The 20,057-nt window shown below is 39.8% G+C and overlaps 2 protein-coding genes across 13 annotated transcripts in view; one reads left to right on the forward strand and one right to left on the reverse strand.

Annotated features, from left to right (window-relative positions):
- BLNK (B cell linker) overlaps window positions 1-1,817 on the reverse strand; it is a 99,049-nt gene extending 97,232 nt beyond the window's left edge. For 3 of the 4 annotated variants that reach the window (XM_065671966.1, XM_065671960.1, XM_065671959.1), the window contains exon 1: window positions 1,711-1,816. In XM_065671966.1, the coding sequence (XP_065528038.1) occupies window positions 1,711-1,785 (75 nt within the window). In that variant the 5' untranslated portion in view covers window positions 1,786-1,816. Of the gene's footprint in view, window positions 1-1,710 lie in introns of all 4 variants that reach the window. The other variant, XM_065671962.1, reaches the window with a different exon arrangement.
- The window catches only part of DNTT (DNA nucleotidylexotransferase), a 194,919-nt gene that overhangs the window by 50,619 nt on the left and 124,243 nt on the right, over window positions 1-20,057 (forward strand). For 7 of the 9 annotated variants that reach the window (XM_065671972.1, XM_065671975.1, XM_065671977.1 and 4 more), the window contains one exon: window positions 9,423-9,497. In XM_065671972.1, the coding sequence (XP_065528044.1) occupies window positions 9,459-9,497 (39 nt within the window). In that variant the 5' untranslated portion in view covers window positions 9,423-9,458. Of the gene's footprint in view, window positions 1-9,422; window positions 9,498-18,734; window positions 18,893-20,057 lie in introns of all 9 variants that reach the window. The other 2 variants (XM_065671980.1, XM_065671979.1) reach the window with 1 other exon arrangement.

Genomic DNA, 20,057 nt, shown 5'->3' on the forward strand with positions numbered 1-20,057 from the left:
CTGCAGGCAAATGGGTGCTACTTCATAGTGCTTCTCTTTGATACGCAGAATGACCAAGTACTTAATGTAATTAGATCACTTAGCTGCTTTACTCAGTGATGCGAATGTAAGCATAGGCATTAACAGCTTTTTATAAAGTTGGAAGATTCTCTCTTAACAAGTATGAAGCCAGTAGTTACTGTGTGCCTGCTGAAATTTCCCTGGAAGCCTCTGAGTTGCTGAACAATTGTTATTAATTTTCTGCCTTGTATTCTGCTGTAGAATTGCAGGGTACTTTAAAATCATTTTATCTTCTGTTAATTAGTCTGATTTCCTTTAAGCTGAAAAGCTTTGAGCTAATTAATCCTCTGAGTAGCTGTTCACAATAATAAATTCACAGTTTAGCTGATACATTATCATTATGGTATGAATTAATTCCATAGAACAGATCAGCTTTCTCAGTGTGGGGATAGTGACCCACCTGTGATACATCTGGATTGTAAAACTCTGGGGTTTGTTTGTTTGTTGGTTGGTTTTGCTTTTGCCTTTTTTAAATTTGTACATGAACAAGCATATGTATTTATGCACAAGGCAAAATGGAGAAATAAAAATATGTCATGGACGTTTTAAACTTTGGCTTACTTTTTACATGGCTACAAATGGGAATCTTGTAGAAACACTTCATTATACTGCATTATTTTCCTTGGTAAAGATTATATGCTCCTTCAATTGAAAAGGATGAGGAATCTTAATGACAAATTCTCACTGTTGGTGTAAAGCAGTTAATGGAACAGATCAGTGCTACATTTAGAAGTAGGATGAACACAAGACAGATAAATCCTATATATAAAATTATATGGAGAAATTTGTATTAAAAAAAACTCAAACCAAACAAAACCCAATAAGGAATGTAAAATGAGACCACATATCAAAATGAATGGAGTTTATTGTGTCAGTCCATTACAGGTAGAAATCTAAAACCTGAGTCATAGTACTTACAAGGGAAAAATCTGATATCGAAAAATGGATGTATCATAGAGGATACATTTTATGTATCTTGGATAAGGTTATCCAAGTAGTGAAAGGATGACTATTTTGTGCAATTCAGGTTATTTTACATATGCTAAAAATGACACTGCAGAACTAGGAAATATACAAACCGGCAAAGGAATGATTTTTCCCCTCCCCCCCTCAAAAAAAAAAAACCCACCCCAAAACCAACAGAACACCACCAACAAAAAAATGTCAAGTGCCTTAAATATAACCAATATCTATCAACTACCATCAGTATATATGCATTGGAAAGAAAAGATGAACAGTAGATTCTTGTTGACAAGCTGGAAATTCTAAAGCGATATTCAAATATAAAATCTAGACCCACTTTCAGTGAAACATTTATCTCTTCCCAGCAGGAAATAAATTGGGGCATGAAATACCTTTTCTATTATAAGAAATATCCCTGTAAGTGAACATTTTTATATGATTTGCCATGTAGAAGATTTTAGCTACCAGCTTCTAATATGAATTAGATTTGTATAAAAAACAGGAGAGCACCAAGAAACACGTAAAATTAATAAGTTCTTGGGGAGACAATTGCTGACTAATCTGTTTTCAGTACTTTAGTATCTGTGCTAGATTTAGGATAAGATACCTGTTTTTCAAAGATAAATCCAGTAAGAGCTTCTGCTAGCTAGACTGGGCTGTCTAAAGTGTTACATATACATTCAGTACCTGTTTTAGGAGATCTGCAACTTGAAAAGCTGTCCAGTTCTCAAATTCCTCTTGAGATGGTAGTTTTGTGGCCATGTTGCTATCCAGTGAGAAAGACTTGATCTATGAGTAACACTGAACTGTTGCTTCACTGGTTTTTACTGAGCTGTTTTAGAAACCCTAGGAGGAAGTCTTTTTTGCAACTTTTTTCCTGTTTGCTCACTTAAAGAGAACGCCTATAAAAGGTGATTTAGGAAGTACCAATATTTTTTTCTGTGACTCTTTCCAGTATAAGGAACCTGTAAATTATTATATCAACATATACAAATTACTGTCATTACTGAAATTAGTTAAATTCTGCTGAAAATCAGTTATAAAATATTTCTGCCATCACCATCTTAAAGGTTTAAATATAGCAACACTTTTTCATATCTATACAAAACCAATTAGTAATAGCTGTCTCTCACCTAACCTGAACTCCTTGATCCAGCTGCCTAGATTTGCCTTCAGATTGTATTTGTTTTGCTTGTGGGTTTTGACATATTGTGCAGTGGTGTTTAGACATTAAAAACAGAGCTCAGTTGCAGAAATTTTACGTCCATATTGTCACATCAAAGAATCTCATTCTTTATTAGCATCATTATAATTACTGCTAAAGAACAAATTCTCAATAAATTCATTCCAGTGCTACGTTATCTTTTCAAAAGGTAGGGTTAGCATAAAATGCTTGTACAGAGTCAGACCACAAGCTCATCCAGCCTGGCATCTTTCTGACTGTGGTCAGAAGTGAGCTACCTAGAAAGCTGTACAGAAACAGGTCAAGCATGTAAGAATTCCATAGTATTCTCCCAGTTGACAACCATTTTGAACTCAGGGACTTGCTGGTTTGGGTGTAGTTTCTACATATGCTGCATGCATACGTATGATATATGCTACACCAATGATTCCTAATTTGGATCCATGGCTGTTGTCCTTTAGGGAGGGAGGTGTGGAGTGGTCTGGGCAGGCACAGCCAGGAACCACTCCTGGGCTGCAGGAGAAGGAAGACAAATGTTTTTATTGGAGGCTGGGGCTCAGATGGAGTCAAGAGGGAGGAGAGCACACGAGGCTCAGGATGGGAACTTCCGCCCTTTCCCACCCCTGTTCCTGCAGCCATCTCCTCTGAGCTGCATGCTTGTCCCACTCATGGCCCTTCCCTGCCTCTTCAGCTTTAACACAGAATGAAGTTTGAGAGGAGCGGCATATGCAACTCTTAAATTGGAGAACGGGGCAGGGTACATCTTCTAAAATGGAGCAAGGGGAAAATGCTTGAGACACTGCTTTATAGAATGGGCAATAAAATTGCAAAGATGCAGCTGCAGCTGCTGAAACAAACCCAGATTATTTTGCTCAGCTGTTCTGAGTCACCACAACAGGACAAATATGAAAGCTTCCATAAAAGGCTGGAGACAAAGGAATGTTATATTCTGCTTTCCAGTTACTCTTCCTGTTTTATTTCCCAGTGCAAAATGAATTTGGGGCACATGTTCAATGATTAAGGTGTATTTCAGCTAAGTCGAAATGTCTCATCTGCTATCCTTTAAATTTTGTTGCGTGGCTTTTTTGCTGTTAAAGTGACTGACAGATCAATTGTTGTCAGTGAATACTCTTAACTATTTGCTGTCTTGTGACTTTGCAGAACATCAAATCTGGCAAAACTCAACTCCTGGAATTTCAGAAATGCAGAATTGAGATAGAAGCTCTTGCAACTGAAACTTGACTGCCTCAGAATAATCTCCAAGTGCCTGGTGGCACACTGGAAGAAAAATGATGTTGAATTCTGTAGTGTTTCATGGTGGTTAATGTTTCATAGCATTGGCTCTGAGTTGTTCCAAGGGGAGGGGTAACACCTCCTGGATGACAGGAGGGAGTGATACTCTTTTACTGTGTGCGAGGACCACTAGAAAGAGGCGCAAGTATTCCTCAATAAATTTTGTTTGCATAGTTTGAGAGCAGGAGTAATTGTGTCAGCTTATACATCATGGTCTTCATGTATGGTGGAGGTGGGAAGCAGCTAGGTGGGAGATATGTCAGTTGTAGATTAATGGCTGCAATGGGGAAGCAACAAAATAACAGATGGCATGAGGTGTGAAACATGAATATGGTGAAGCACAGCAAAGCTGTTATTTATGCAGTGCAGACTGGGTTTGGTTACTGAGTAGGTGTAAGCAGTTCAGAACATCTCAAAGGCCAATTAAAAATAGTGTGCTAAGAATTTTGCAATTCGGTGTATGCTGCCACCAGTACCTGCTCCTCCTCTTCCTACAATTGCCCATTAGGCCATTAGCATTTGCAGAAATACTGGTATGCCAGGAGCTGCTCCTTGCTGCCTGCTGCCCTCCACTGTCACATTCCTACACTGCCTGGTAATCTGCAGTGTGAGCTGAAGCTCTGCCCTGCCAGATCACCCGCCTCCTGTGCCCAGGCCTCTGTCTCTCCCACCTGGCTTATCTCTGATTGCTCTGCCCCAGCACTAACTTCTGCCTAATTCTCCTATCGTTGCCTGTGCTGACATTGCCTTAATTTGTATTCTGGCTTGTAAGGAGGGTGCTCTCAAGAGGCCAGTGCTTATGGAGTTCACCTCTTCACTGAGAGAGACAGAGATCTATTTGGAAAGGTTATATTCAGTTTTGTGTTCCCAAAGGGGCTGTAGCAGAAGCGGTTGAACCACAGGGAATGTAGCTCGCAAGAAATATTTCACCATTTGTGTTTTAGATTAAAAATGATGACAACAACAAAACCCAGCAGGTATGCGGGGAGGCTCATCTGAAATCCTGTAGCTAGTCTCTTGATGCTGATGTTGATCAATGCTGTAGTTTTCTTTCCTTAAGTGTGTGCAACAAAAATAGAAAAAATTATCATGCACTTACACTTGCTTTCCACTACCCTCAAGGGGATTATTTCAAGAATTGTTGGCTAGAAGGACTCTGGATTTGATTACCAATTCTACTTATTTACCTCATACTTCTCTGTGCAGTATATCACTTACATGCAATCCAAGTAAATATGTGCACTTGAACACATGTTGGCTGTGGGGGAAACCTTGAGCAGAGTATTGAGGCTTCAAGTCCACCAAGTGAAGACAGGCCACAGATTGTTTTCTTCAAATGTCCAGGTGCCTACACATAACTTTCAAGCAGATTGTAGAGACCTGAATAACAACAAGCACTAGCCCTGGGCAAATCATGCTCATTTGCTACTGAATATTCCCTGGAGCATCTTGATCTGGCATGGGTACTGGCAGAGTCAAAAACGTGTTTGGGTACATGTGCAGAGTGTAATGTGTCATTTTAAACTTATATCTAACTGGACATATTAATATTTTCATCCATACTGTTTACAGTTTCACTTCTCAAAAAAAGGACAGAAATCTGATTCTGTACATTGAGAAATGTAATTTTTTTTTTGGGAGCCCTGAGTAAAAATGATGTCTAGTACATGAGAACTACCAGATTTCAGAGGAATCATAGCTCTTGTGTGCATTTTATACACCACGTAATTTGACCTGAACAGAAATTCACTCTCATGCATAACTTGTATATAAAGCAGAGTTAACACATCTTTACAATATATATTTCAATGATTTTATCTTTTTTTTTCTACTTTCTAAAACATGCAAGCCACATAAAAGACATGTTTTTACAGGCTACAGCTGGTTGGATTTTCATGAAGTAAATTCTCAGTTTGTGATTTCATAGAAACAGTTAATAAGCAGTATAAAGCCTGATTCCTAGATCATACCACTGGCATCTCTTACTAAACACTAAATACAGCTATATCTTTTCATGAACATAAGCGCTAAATGTGTTAAACTTATTTCAAAACTTTCAAAATCAAGTTCTGCTGTGCAAAAACCCATAGCAGCTGCAAGCAACTTATTTTACTGGATGTAACACTGGAATATTGCTCTGGGAAAATATACTTGAACAAAATAACTCAGTGAAGCGTTACTGTATATAAAATATGAATCATTGTCACTGCCTTTTTTGCCCATTTTATAAAAAAATAATGAAAGCAACATGACTTACCATATACTCATTTTTCTTCTCCCAGGCACGCGTGTTGGAGTTGATTCCAAATAAGTTAAAGGAGCAGTTTCTCATGTCTGTTCTTCCTCCTTAAACTGTCCCATATGTATTTTGTTGTTGTTAGCGTGATTGACAGGCTTGGCATTCATAGTGGGTGGGAGAAAAACATTCTTAAAGTAAAAAGCTAGAATAGTCTCATAGTCTGAATAAGTCTAAGGAGAATGTCAGAAAATGAAGGCTTACTTACAGCTATCTGTCTAGAAGTTCGATAAAGTTTTGCTGATTGGTTATGTCTTTTTGTCATTTTTTTCATTATTTTTTTTTTCATTTAACAGGAAATAAAAATAACACAATCAACAGAAATCTGGTCTGAAGGGACCTCGGGAGATCTAGGCAGGGCTTCAGCATAGAAGCAGGGTCAAATACAACTAGATCAAAATGGCTCAGTTACCAGTTTGGTAACCTCTTTTTCTAACTGGGGAAACAGGTTCACCATGTCCATGGGTGGCACAGCAGGAGAAAGAACTCTCATGTCTGTGCTCTGCTAATGTAGGGTGCAAAAGAAAGTGTCTTTTTATAAGGATAATTGCTGTCTAAGCTCCAGATGGGCTGGACCTGGACATCTCTTCCCTGAAGAAGCAAACCAAGTTTCATTAGCATTTGTCCATATGTAGAGATTTAGGAAACTCTTGTTCAGTCTTTTCATTCTCAGCACACTCCACTTTGGATCCATTTTAACTGAAAAACAGGTTGGCCTGTATGCTGTTCTTTGTCCGGTAGCAGCCACTTCTGTCTCAACAATATTCCCATGTACTTTTGAAGTATTCTTGCTGTTCAACATTCATGTTCCTAACAAAATGAATCTAGCTGGAGGTCTGTGACTAGTGGAGTCCCTCAGGGGTCGGTGCTGGGACCGGTGCTGTTTAATATTTTCATCAATGACCTGGATGAGGGAACTGAGTGCACCCTCAGCAAGTTTGCTGATGACACAAAACTGGGAGGAGTGGCTGACACACCAGAAGGCTGTGCTGCCATTCAGCGAGACCTGGACAGGCTGGAGAGTTGGGCGGGGAGAAACTTGATGAAATTTAACAAGGGCAAGTGTAGAGTCCTGCATCTGGGGAAGAACAACCCCATGTACCAGTACAGGTTGGGGGTTGACCTGCTGGAAAGTAGCGAAGGGGAAAGGGACCTGGGGGTCCTGGTGGATAGGAGGATGACCATGAGCCAGCAATGTGCTCTTGTGGCCAAGAAGGCAAATGGCATCTTAGGGTGCATTAGAAAGGGAGTGGTTAGTAGGTCAAGAGAGGTTCTCCTCCCCCTCTACTCAGCCTTGGTGAGGCCGCATCTGGAATATTGTGTCCAGTTCTGGGCCCCTCTGTTCAAGAAGGACAGGGAATTGCTTGAAGGAGTCCAGAGCAGAGCCACAAAGATGATTAAGGGAGTGGAACATCTCCCTTATGAGGAGAGGCTGAGGGAGCTGGGTCTCTTTAGCTTGGAGAAGAGGAGACTGAGGGGTGACCTCATCAATGTTTACAAATATGTAAAGGGTAGGTGTCAGGATGATGGAGCTAGGCTTTTTTCAGTGATATCCAGTGATAGGACAAGGGGCAATGGGTGTAAACTGGAGCATAGGAAGTTCCACGTTAACATCAGGAAGAACTTCTTTACTGTAAGAGTGACAGAGCACTGGAACAGGTTGCCCAGGGGGGTTGTGGAGTCTCCTACACTGGAGATATTCAAGGCCCGCCTGGACAAGTTCCTGTGTGATGTACTGTAGGTTACCCTGCTCTTGCAGGGGGGTTGGACTAGATGATCTTTTGAGGTCCCTTCCAACCCTTGGGATTCTGTGATTCTGTGATTAACGCCAAAACAAATCCCAATGCGACCCTACTTGAAACATGCATTGAGTGTGAAAGTAATTTGCAGGTATTTTCTCAGTGTGAATCAGATGATCATTTACAATATATGGTACTTTGATCACATTTCTCTAGTTGTGTGCAATGATTTTTATATGGGACCCCATCAAAGCCTTCGTGATAATACATATTTTGTGTACCTTATCTACTAGATTGCTATCATATTGAAGAATGAGACTGGTTTGACACAGTTTGCTCCTGACGAGTCGGTTTTTCCTGCAGTATTAAAGAAACGATTTATAAGTACATTGGGGCCCAACATTAGCTGCAGTGTGTTTGTCAGAATTGAAGTTGGGCTGACTGTTCACTAGTTCACTGCTCTCCTTTCCCCCTGTGGTGGGTTGATCCTGACTGGATGCTAGGTGTCCATCAGAGCTGCTCTATCACTCCTCTTCCACAACTGGATAGGGGAGAGAAAACATAATGAAAGGCTTGTGGGTTGAGATAAGGACAGGGAGGTCACTCACCAATTACTGTCACAGGCAAAATAGATTTGGCTTGAGGAAATTAGTTCAATTTCTTGCCAATCAAATTAGAGCAGGATAAGAAGACACAAACCCAAATCTTAAAACACTTTCTCCTCACCCCTCACGTCTTCCTGGACTTAATATTACTCCCAGTTTCTTTCCTTCTTTCCCCCTCAATGTTGCAGGGAGATGGGAACTAGGTGTTGTTAGTTCTTCACTCATTGTCTCTGCTGTTCCTTCCTCCTCAGGGGAGGACTGCAGCCTGGGGCCCTTCCCATGGGAGACGGTTCTCCATGAACTTCTCCAATGTGAGTCCTTCCCACAGGCTGCAGTTCTTCATAAACTGGTCCAGTGTGAGTCCCTTCCATAGGTCACAAGTCCTGCCACAAGCCTGCTCCAGCTTGGGCTGCCCATGGTGTCACAGCCTCCTTTGCGCATCCCCCTGTTCCAGTCTGGGCTCCTCCATGGGCTGCAGGTGGATGTCTGCCCCACCATGGACCTCTGTGGGCTGCAGGGGTGCAGCCTGTCTCACCATGGTCTGCATCACGGGCTGCAGGGGAATCTCTGCTCCAGTGCCTGGAGCATCTCCTCCCCCTGCTTCTTCATTGACCCTGGTGTCTGCAGGGCTGCTTCTCTCACATGTTCTCACTCCTCTGTCTGGCTGCTATTGTGCAGCTTCCCCAGTCCCCTTTCTTAAATATGTGGTCCCAGAGGTGCTACCACTAATGGTCTCGGCCTTGGCCAGTGGTGGGTTCATCTTAGAGCTGTCTGGCACTGACTCTATTGGACATAGGGGAAGCTTCTAGCAACTTCTCACATAAGCCACCCTTACAGCTTCTGCCCCAACTCCCCCTCAACCTTGACACACAAACCCAATACAGCCCTTCACCTTAAAAGATGGATGTTTGCCCTTCTTTAGTTACTGTCACTTTATTGACCTACATTATGTGCTGAATACATACTGCTCAGAGTTCAAGGAAAATGCTTTGGCTAGTTCCCTACATAATCTGTATCAAGAATTTCATTCTACCATTCTTATTTAAATTTCTAACCCAGGTTAATATTGGTAATAAGTATTCTGATCCTGCTGTGCCTGCTATCAAAATTAAGCATCTGGTTGCAATCTTTTCCAGCGAAGACTAATTAAATACTTCCATTTACTCTCATATTTGTTATATATATATATATATATATATATATATATATTTTTTTTTTTTTTTCTGTTCTGCCAAAGTGTGGATCTTTAATTCCCTCCTGGTTTTCTCTTACTAATATTTCAGGAGCCACAATGACTTGGGTGGACTTTGGATGAACCTATGAGGGAAGTGTTGCAGTCTTTTCGTATGGTGCCACCGGTAAGTGCTTACACTTAAAAAATTCTTACAAAAATGTTTCTGCAGAGAGTAATTGTGTATTTAACATGGTTTAGCTTAATTGCATTCTGCCATGTGCTTTTATAATTTAGTTTTCAACACTTGTTTTTTGGAAGTTCTTGTTGAATTTCTAGAAGTTATGCGGCAAGAAGGTGTTCGGAATCACTTCTTTGTATGCAGCAGTGCTGTATTGCTTAAAATGGACATCTGTTCTTACAATAATAAAACTGCAATGCCAAATCCATAACAACTTCTGTAATGGTATGACCTATCTCAGAGCTTGATTTGAAACATGTCAGACTCAACAAAATTTTCCTGGTTTTGCAGGAATAGTAGCAATTAATAGCTGTACATGATTCCATATGACAACATATACTGCAGTGTTGGCAACATATACTATTGGTTTTTGAGTTCTAGTTGCATAGGTTTTTTTTTTTCTGCCATATCATCCGGTTACATGAGGCATGAAAATGGAATTCAAGAGTCCTGGGTTCCATTTATGAATAAAGTAGACTTTTATTTATTTATTTAAAAAAATGATGATTTAGATAAGTCAATTAGGGAGTTTTTCAGAGGCCAAAGGGAACTCTGCCTGCGTCATGGATCTTTGCAAATCTTATTTTCTGTCCTGGTGTTCTCCTCTCCTTGTAGCAGAGAAAATCATAGGAAGCCTTAATGTATCAATGACAGCACAAATGTTATGAAAGCTTTCATGTTATAAAACGATAAAATGCGCATATGAGTTTTGTAGATGTCTGTTGTTCTGGTTTTGGTGTGGGTTATTTGTTTTGGTTTTTCTTTCTTTTTTTGGATGTGTATGTCATGTTGTTTCAGATGAATTTTAATTGTTGCCAAACTCTAGGTTTTCTGTTTTGCTTGCATTGTCACAGAGGGTGGGTACATGGCATATAAACTATTCTTAGGGACAGTTGCTTTTTGTTATCACTCAGCCTTCTAAAATCTTTTTATATATTTGCTAGTTCGACCTTCTCTTTGAATCTAGCAACAGATTCTGTCAGAGAGATTTTCCCACATCTAACCATACATCAACAATGTACTTATTCTCATAGGTATTTGTTTGTAACCTGAATTTTGCACCTACTTTTCTTTATCCTTTTCAAAAATTCATGTTTTTAACTAGTACAATGAAATGCAACAGTAAAAGAACCCCAACCTGCTACAAAAGTGACATTGTTCATTAGAAATTCTCTTTGATTTGTTGGGTTTTTTTGGGGTCTTTTGGTTTTTTTTTCAAGCTGTATTACTTGGTTGTGATACTCTTCGCAAGTACTCAGTATTCTTTGCAGTTTAACTGAGCTACTTTTTGATATTTATTCTTTTGAACACCTTGGCAGAACTTGTTGTCTTTCTTGATTCATATGCTGGCTTGTATAGTTCATAGAATCATAGAATAATTAGGGTTGGAAAGGACCTTAAGATCATGTAGTTCCAACCCCCTGCCATGAGCAGGAACACCTCGCAATAAACCATGTCACCCAAGGCTCTGTCCAGCCTGGCCTTGAACACTGCCAGGGATGGAGCACTCACAACTTTCCTGAGCAACCCATTCCAGTGCCTCACCACGCTTACACGAAAGAACTTCTTCCTTATATCCAATCTAAACTTCCCCTGTTTAAGTTTTAACTTGTTACCCCTTGTCCTGTCACTACAGTCCCTGATGAAGAGTCCCTCCCCAGCATCCCTATAGGCCCCCTTTCAGATACTGGAAGGCTGCTGTGAGGTCTCCACGCAGCCTTCTCTTCTCCAGGCTGAACAGCCCCAACTTTCTCAGCCTGTCTTCATACGGGAGGTGCTCCAGTCCCCTGATCATCCTTGTGGCCCTCCTCTGGACTTGTTCCAACAGTTCCATGTCCTTTTTATGTTGAGGACACCAGAACTGCACACAATACTCCAAGTGAGGTCTCATAAGAGCAGAGTAGAGGGGCAGGATCACCTCCTTTGACCTGCTGGTCACACTCCTTTTGATGCAGCCCAGGATATGGTTGGCTTTCTGGGCTGCAGGCGCACACTGCCAGCTCACGTTCATTTTCTGATCTACCAGCACTCCAAGTCCTTCTCCGCAGGGCCGCTCTTAATCTCTTCTCTGCCCAATCTGTAGCTGTGCCTGGGGTTGCTCCCACCCTAGTGTAGGGCCTTGCACTTGTCATGGTTGAACTTCATAAGGTTGGTATCAGCCCACCTCACAAGCGTGTCAATGTCCCTCTGGATGGCATCCCTTCCCTCCAGCGTATCAACCGGACCACACAGCTTGGTGTCATTAGCAAACTTGCTGAGGGCGCACTCAATCCCACTGTCCATGTCAGCGACGAAGATGTTAAACAAGACCGGTCCCAACACTGATCCCTGAGGGACACCACTCGTTACTGGTCTCCATCTGGACACTGAGCCATTGACCACAAGTCTTTGCATGCAGCCATCCAGCCAGTTCTTTATCCACTGAGTGGTCCACCTATCAAATTGATGTCTCTCCAATTTGGAGACAAGGATATCTTGTGGGACAGTGTCGAACGTTTTGCACAAGCCCAGGTAGATGACGTCAACTGCTCTAACCCTGTCCATCAGTTCTGTAGCCCCATCATAGAAGGCCACCAAATTGGCCAGGCAGGATTTCCCCTTAGTGAAGCCATGCTGGCTGTCACCAAGCACCTTGTTGTTTTTCATGTGCCTTAGCATGCCTTCCAGGAGAATCTGTTCCAGGATTTTGCCAGGCATTTTTGCACATACATTTGATATAGTTTCTTTATATAGTTTCTTCTCCTTCTTTGAAATTCATCTGTGTGTTGACTATTTTGATAAAATATAGGAAAATGTATATGAGCAGGTTTCTGTCTGGCAACATTCATATGCATTAAAATCTAGTGAGTAAATTTCAAAACAGAAAACCAATATTATTTTGGTGTCTCACCTTATAATTTAAATAATATTCATAGGCAGCTTGAATTTGAAAAGCTATGGCTACTGCTTGTTTTAAATTATTTTGTTTATGTTCTTTTGATGGATTTTGTTAGTATAATGAATTCTTAGTTAAACACTATTGATTTGTTTGAGGTTTGCACATTGATATGTGTAAAAGGTCTTTCACCATGCACATAACTCTTGATACGAGATAAATGGAAAAATGTCAAATTGATACTTCAACTCCCAGTGGGCATACTGATGCATCATTGCCCATTTTACAGTGGAAGATCTCAACAAAAGCTGCCCCTGTAGGTGTTGGAGTCTGCCATGAAGTTACCCTAAGAACCAGAGTGGTGGGTTTTTTTTCACAGCATCTGCTTCCCAGGTCCAGATTTCTCCATCATTGCTATGGATTTGGCCAACTCCAGCTAAATGTAGTTAGAGAAAATTCCAAATTATGTTTCTAAGAAATCTGCTTTAGTATGACTTCCAAAAGAAAGCTAGAATTGCATAAAAATGCACAAAGATGTGCATTTATTTCAAGTGTCATGTATATGCGTCATGTTTCTTTGAACTCTAGGCACAGAGATATGTCTCCATTCCCCACTTGCCCCATACTTCCACTGTGATCTTTACAGACCTCGTAACCTTTGGAACAGCCTTTGATATTACAGTACAACCAGGACCAAGAAGCGCTTATGCTAATTTCCGCAATGAACTATTACTACTCAAGTTCACTGAGATAGTGGGTTGAACCAGGAAACTTCAGTCACAACAGACTTCAGAGTCATAACTGAAGTATTTGTTGTTAGGATGCATTGTTAACAGGATATGTAAAATATATAATGAGAAACAGTTGCATCTGTTTTTAAGAGGTATTTCTTCCTGCTTAACATACAGGTTTAGAGAAGGATAGCTATTTTTCCCATGCTCTTCCTGAGCTGGGGAACTTAGAAATATCAAAACAATAGTGAAGCACTAGTGTACCCTTGTTATAGTAACATCAGTATTAGAATGTTTCACAGTATATAGTGTGTACAGTGCATATATACTATCTATTATAGTACTGTAACATAGCATTATAGCACTGTAGTATAGTATGATATTGTGTTTCTGTGCTACTGACATACACGTTTCATTCAGAAAAATGTATCAGGTGAATTGACAAAGGTCATAGCCTGAGTTCTTCTATTTACTTATAATGATTGAGATAAAACTGGACAGGGAAAACAACTGGGTGGGGAAACAGGACACTGCAAAATCTACAATTTTTCTGAAGTACAGCAGAAAGTCTGAGGGAAACTGTGGTCAATTGTCATATGAAGGAGGGCAGACCTGGGAGCAGAATCTGAGATACAGTTGTTTGGACAACATGTTAATTGTTGTTTGTCATAAAGAGAGCACGTAGAAGGAAGTAAAAATTGATGGTTTTGGGGAGCCCAAATAGTTGAGGGGAACCTGTTATTCACTATTCAAGAAGAACTGGGTGGATCATGTGTGTCAGCTGGCCAGTATCCAGATGTTGTTTCAGCCAAAACCAAGCAGACCTCCTGACTTCCAGTCAACAGAGCCCTGAAGATGAAGTTAGAAAAAGGAACTTCTGAGTTTGTTTAGATAAAGACAGGAGAAAGGAGGAATTAAAAAGGGGAAGGCTTAGAAGATGGATAGAGAAATTGAAGACATTGATAAAGTGGGATGGGGTGTAGAAGTGGAAGGGTACAAGAAATAAAATGAGAAAGATGGTAATGGGAAGAAGACAAGCTGTATAACTAGAAAATATTTCTCAAGGTTTTTAGACTCATAAATAGAGCTTTTACATGTCTTGTGTCCTTATCCTGCTGTCATAGATTAAATTTTATGAGCAGAGTTTATTTAACAGTCAACAGAGAGCGCATATGATAAAATCTCAATAAATAAGAAAGACCTTAAAAGTTAAGAGATCTATAGGTTTTTTTTTTATTTTTGTATTCTGACTGCAGTATTTATGGAGAACTCAAAAGTATATTTCAAGGAATACTGTGTTTATGATAATAAATTTTAAATGGAAGAGCTATCAAGAAAAAAAGACAAGGTACTTTTAAATTTTCTCATTTGAGTCACAAAACTAAATAATTTCATAACCTTTTATTCTAGCACCTTTGTTTATCATTAGGTGATGGTAATGTCATCAAACCTCTCTATCAGCATGATACTATGTGAATTAGTTCTAGGTAGAATGATCTTATAATAACAAGAAAGATATGGAAGGAACAAGGATTCAGTGTCAACTTCTTCACACACCAAATCTGGAGGATTCTTCTATGGTTGTACGCTGCATACATTCAGAATTTATTATGGTTATGTTAATTCGTTTTCCATTTTTCCTGTTAACTAGCTTTTGCTTTTGTCAACCTTTCTTCTATAGCTTTGGCATCTCCAGTTCATTTGTCATAGAGACATTCAAGAAAAGCTACGATTATTTTCACACGTATATTCTTTGCACAGTGCCAAAGTTGGCTGTTGCAGTATGAACTGGTGACAGTACAGAGTTATTTCAGTTGTTATTCTTCTCTTCTCTCTTCCAAAGGCAGAAGCTATGCTAATTATGTTTATTTCCAAAGAAATATATATTGCCTATTCAAAAAATGCTGGGGCTTCTAAATACAATTAGGTAGAGAGTGAATAACGCCCATGTACCAAAGGACAGTTTTGTGGTACTAGTTGGAATTAGTGGGAATGACGGTAGTAGCTAACTGCTACTTGTGTGTGTTTTGCATGGTAAAAAGTGCCATTAAAGTATATCTCAAGATTTTTGCTGTTTCTAAGGAATATGCTAGGGAATGCTGGGCTCAATATCCATGCATGTTGCAACCAGATGGAGAAAACTCCAGTAACAGCTGCTCTCATGTGTCATAAACATTCCTCTTATAAGCTTTTTAAGGATGTAGATATGAGGTATTCGGCATGCATCTATCTACTGACGTTGTTATAAATATTATATTTCTGACCTTCAGATTTTCCTTCTTGATCTCTGGTTAAATGATACACTTGCAAGTTTGACACTGCTGACATTCTGTCTGCTTGGGTTAACATTGTTATACCATGATTCCTTGTGATCCCATTGTCATGGGAATGATATATCTCAAATGACGAATGTACTTTAAAGCAATGTAGGAAATAAATGCACTGGCTAAGCTTTATTTACGGCAAGACTTTCTGGTGCAAAATGCCTTCTTCAGTTTCCAGTATAATTGATTTATGTAATGTTGATGTATTTAAGAACGCTGCTGTTTTATCAGATAAGGTAAAGGATGAGCTACTACTCAGGTGGAGACTATCTCAATAATGGTTTTAGTCAGATGCTCCCCTGCTTTTGATTTCCCATACGCTCCATTACTGGGCTTGCAAGACAATAAACTGAACAGCAGTGGAAATAGGAGCCTCCTGTTTTCCGTCGGTGGTGAATGGTGATGTTGGAGCAAGTCCAGAGGATAATCAGGGGGCTGGAGCACCTCCAGAGGATAATCAGGGGGCTGGAGCACCTCCTATATGAAGACAAGCTGAGAAGGCTGTGGCTGTTCAGCCTGTAGAAGAGAAGGCTGCGTGGAGACCTCATAGCAGCCTTCCAGTATCTGAAAGGGGGCCTATAGGGATGCTGGGGACTGTTGAGGGACTGTAGTGACAGGACAAGGGGTAACGGGTTAAAACTTAACCAGGGGAAGTTTAGATTGGATGTAAGGAAGAAGTTCTTTCGTGTAAGGGTGGTGAGGCACTGGAATGGGTTGCCAGGAAAGTTGTGAATGCTCCTGGCAGTGTTCAAGGCCAGGTTGGATGTAGCCTTGGGTGACATGGTTTATTGCGAGATGTTCCTGCTCATGGCAGGGGGTTGGAACTACATGATCTTAAGGTCCTTTCCAACCCTAACTATTCTATGATTCTGTGATCGTCTGGGTCAGAAGTTACAAGTCAGATGATGCAGTGATGACTTCAGTCAGCTGTACCCCAGTTCATAACCAAAGCATTTAACATTCTGTATGTGTGACTGGGACATGTGAATGCAAAACCTGGGAGAATACTCTGGCCCTTATATACCTTTTGACAAAATGAAAAGGCACAGCCTATATTTTATAGCTCATTACTGATTATGTCATTGTGAAATCGTTTATAACTGTAGCTTGTCTCTTCTCTTTCCTGTTGACTTGGGTGGGTGACCTTAGTTTAGTTTGGTTTACAGGCTTGGAAATGGTTTTATCATTTAAAGTTAGCACACCATCACAGTGTGTGCTGGAGGCATTCTAATCCAGTGTCCCTGTCACATCAGAGATGATTCCATCAGTGTTGCTTACCCTGCTAGCTCAGCTTTTGAATTTCTACTGACAGTTTACAAGTGCTTACATCAGCTTCTAGAGTCATGTTTTTGTTTTTTAAAAGAAAGCTCAATCACATATAAAAGACAATAGTAGTTTTGCGATTTACATCTGAAAAGCCACACACTTATTCATTAAATAATTTCTTTTCTTACTGGGATCCAATTTTTTTCCCCATAACTTTATCTAGCAAGGCTTGATAAATAAATGCAGGTTTGAGCAATGCTGTAATTGAGGGGTAGGAAGACTGAAGTACTGAAAAGTATTTTGCATAGAGTAGGAGTCAATAGAGATTCTGCTCTGGATGGACTGAACTCAGGTAATACTATAAATAATTTTTTTCATTTTCCTTCTTATTCTCACAATAGATGAATTGCACTTAGCCTTCTTACCTCTTGCTGTCTCTCTCACAGCATGCAAACCCTCTATGAGTCAACACTGTAAGAGCAGAACAGCAGGAGAGCAAGGCCAGAAAGAATGCAATATTTTTGTGGGGTTTTTCTTAGGTTAGTCTCCTTCAGATTTCTTATCTGTATCTGAGGAAACTTGAGAGCAAACATACTTGCTTCTCAAGTATCAAGAGTCAAGAAACAAAAGTAGGTTGAAACGCATCACTCCTACACAACTCTGTTTATAGATTTCTGAGAGGGCAAGGTATATCCTAGGAGGCATATGGTGGCCAGCTTTGGCTGGCTCTCTGAAAGACTGACTTCCACCCTGCTACTGACAGAAAGCTGTCTGAAGAAAAAGACCCCTTGTTTTGATGTAAAGCAATATATTAATAAAGACTACCTTTCCGCTTCCCTTTTTTCCTCTGAATTTCTGTCATTTTGTCTATCTTGAGATTGCAAATTGTCTGTGGGAGTTGGGGATTGTCCCTCTTTTGAAAGATTAGAAACATCTCAACAATAAGGTGATTTTATTGTGGGAAAGCTGCTTTCTTTCTTTGTTCACCCTGTCAGAAAGTCACAGCCTTTGTATTTATGGCATTTAATACTCTTAACACAAACATCCTTGCCTGTACTACGTATAACTAGTAAGAAAATACTTTTACAATTAGTTTTGGCTATTAACTTCAGTTTTAGAAACTCTTACAAGTATTTCTGTGCAGCCTCATATAGAAGAATTCTAGAGCATCCAACCTACAAAAGTAGACTCTGTCCAAACACAGTCCATCTCAGAGCAAAGTTGAAATGTAGCATTTAATATAAACTTTCAGTGACGTTTGATATCTTCCTGACAGTAGAAGAGTTTAGGAGAAAAGCTGACAGGAATAACCCTCCCTGCTTCGGAGGGTAGCCACCTTGTTTAAGACCTACTTGTGAAATTTTTACATAACAGAAAAATTTCTTTTGTGGGTATGAATTTGGAAACTTGGAAAGCAAAACCAAGTGAGCATCTTGGATAGAGTTGACCCCCAACTGTCTGATTCTTGTGCATCCTTTAATGTGCTTGTAGACAATGGATCTTTAGATTCTCCCTTTGCTCCCAGAGATTAAAATAGTACTGGGAACTGTTTACTGAATGTTATGAGGGAATGTCAGTATTGAGGCTTATTTTTTGGTGAAGGGGTATTAGTAGGATTTTTCCTAATTCCTGAGTGGACTGCATCTGTTGGGCTGTTCACACGCTTTGAGTGTTCTAATAAATCTTCTAAATACATATTTTCTTTTATCATTCACTCTCACAAAATATACTGCAGAAAATTGTTAATCTGATTATTTTGTTTAGAGATTTAAATTGCAAGTCCATCACAGATAAACCCCCTCATTTTTCTAAACTGAGTAAGCAAAGATAAAAGCACTATCGGAAAGGATGCCTTTCAGCAAACTTTTATCAAAATGACCCCAGAACTATTCAGTTAAAGTTCAGGGAGAAGAACTTGAATCATAGAAAGTGCTATTTATTTTCAGAGAGGATCTTAGTCCTTCATGTACTTTGCTTAACATTACAGGATCTTCTGTAAGAAGTTAGCACTTGCCTTTATTTGAAGTTACCAACTGAATTCTGAAGACTTTGCAAGAGAGCAGAGTACTTTGCTGGACTGATACAGCACAAAAGTGGTGAAATCGCATTGCTGTTAATGAATGTTTTTCACAGAGTTTTGCGAAGGTGAGTTGGAAGTAAAAAGAAGTGAAGGGATTGGTAACTGCATTTCACTGGTTGAATAACTTTTCAGCTAAGGATATCAACATACTTTCTGCAGTTGCAGACATCTGTTATCACAGGTTTATTGAACAAAGCAGTTTCTGAGATGAGTTGCAATGCTATAGGCTTAGTTTAACTCTAATGATACATATACAGTGTGCGCACGAGATTGTAACACTTACGAGGCATGCAAAGCATTACAATGCCATGTTGTAACAGACCATAAGGGGGCGTACTTAAATGCACTGAATTGTCAGAGCTCCTGCGTAGAGACTGAAAGCTGGAGTTTTCATGCAAGGCGGTTGCTGAATGTAGGTAATCAACTCTTGTTGACAATGAAAATCAATTTCCTAAAAGATGACTTTGTCAGATCTTTAGACTCAAAATAATCAAGTCACACAATGTGTATATAAAATCAAATGCTTTACTGAACCAGAACCAGTATAATTAATTTTAAAAGCAGAGTGGTGTTTTGTGGTCACTTGGAAAGGAGTGTGATAGTTTCTTCATATATTTAATTGGATGGTTAATTTATTAAGTGTAAAATTTTGAATATTTACACATACAAAATTACACTTTCATTTTCCCCCTATATTTATGCAGTAAACATAGGTTCTATTTGCAATTTTTCCATAGAGAGTTGGTGCACTTCTTTTATGTCATTTACTAAGAGACCTTTTATTGTTACTGCTGTAACAGAGATAGGAATCTAGCACACATTCATGCAGGAGACACTTGCAGCTGTCAGATAGTTGGCAGTTCATTGGCTTGTTTTGAGATCTGAGGATAAAAACCAGTGCAGATTAATGTCAAGATATAGGATTGTATTGTTTTTGCTAACTGACACTTAGCATCAAGGGGGCTTAACTTGATAGCTGACTGTTAGTTTATCCTAGCAGATTCTATGTGGAAGACAGCAGTAGAGTAATGCTACACTTTTGAAGGAAAATACCATAGAATCGTAATGTGGAATGGTTTGGGTTGGAAGAGACAGAATCACAGAATCACAGAATCCCAAGGGTTGGAAGGGACCTCAAAAGATCATCTAGTCCAACCCCCCTGCAAGAGCAGGGTAACCTACAGTACATCACACAGGAACTTGTCCAGGCGGGCCTTGAATATCTCCAGT

This window comes from Lathamus discolor, chromosome 3 (assembly GCF_037157495.1).
Source record: "Lathamus discolor isolate bLatDis1 chromosome 3, bLatDis1.hap1, whole genome shotgun sequence".
NCBI lineage: Eukaryota > Metazoa > Chordata > Aves > Psittaciformes > Psittacidae > Lathamus > Lathamus discolor.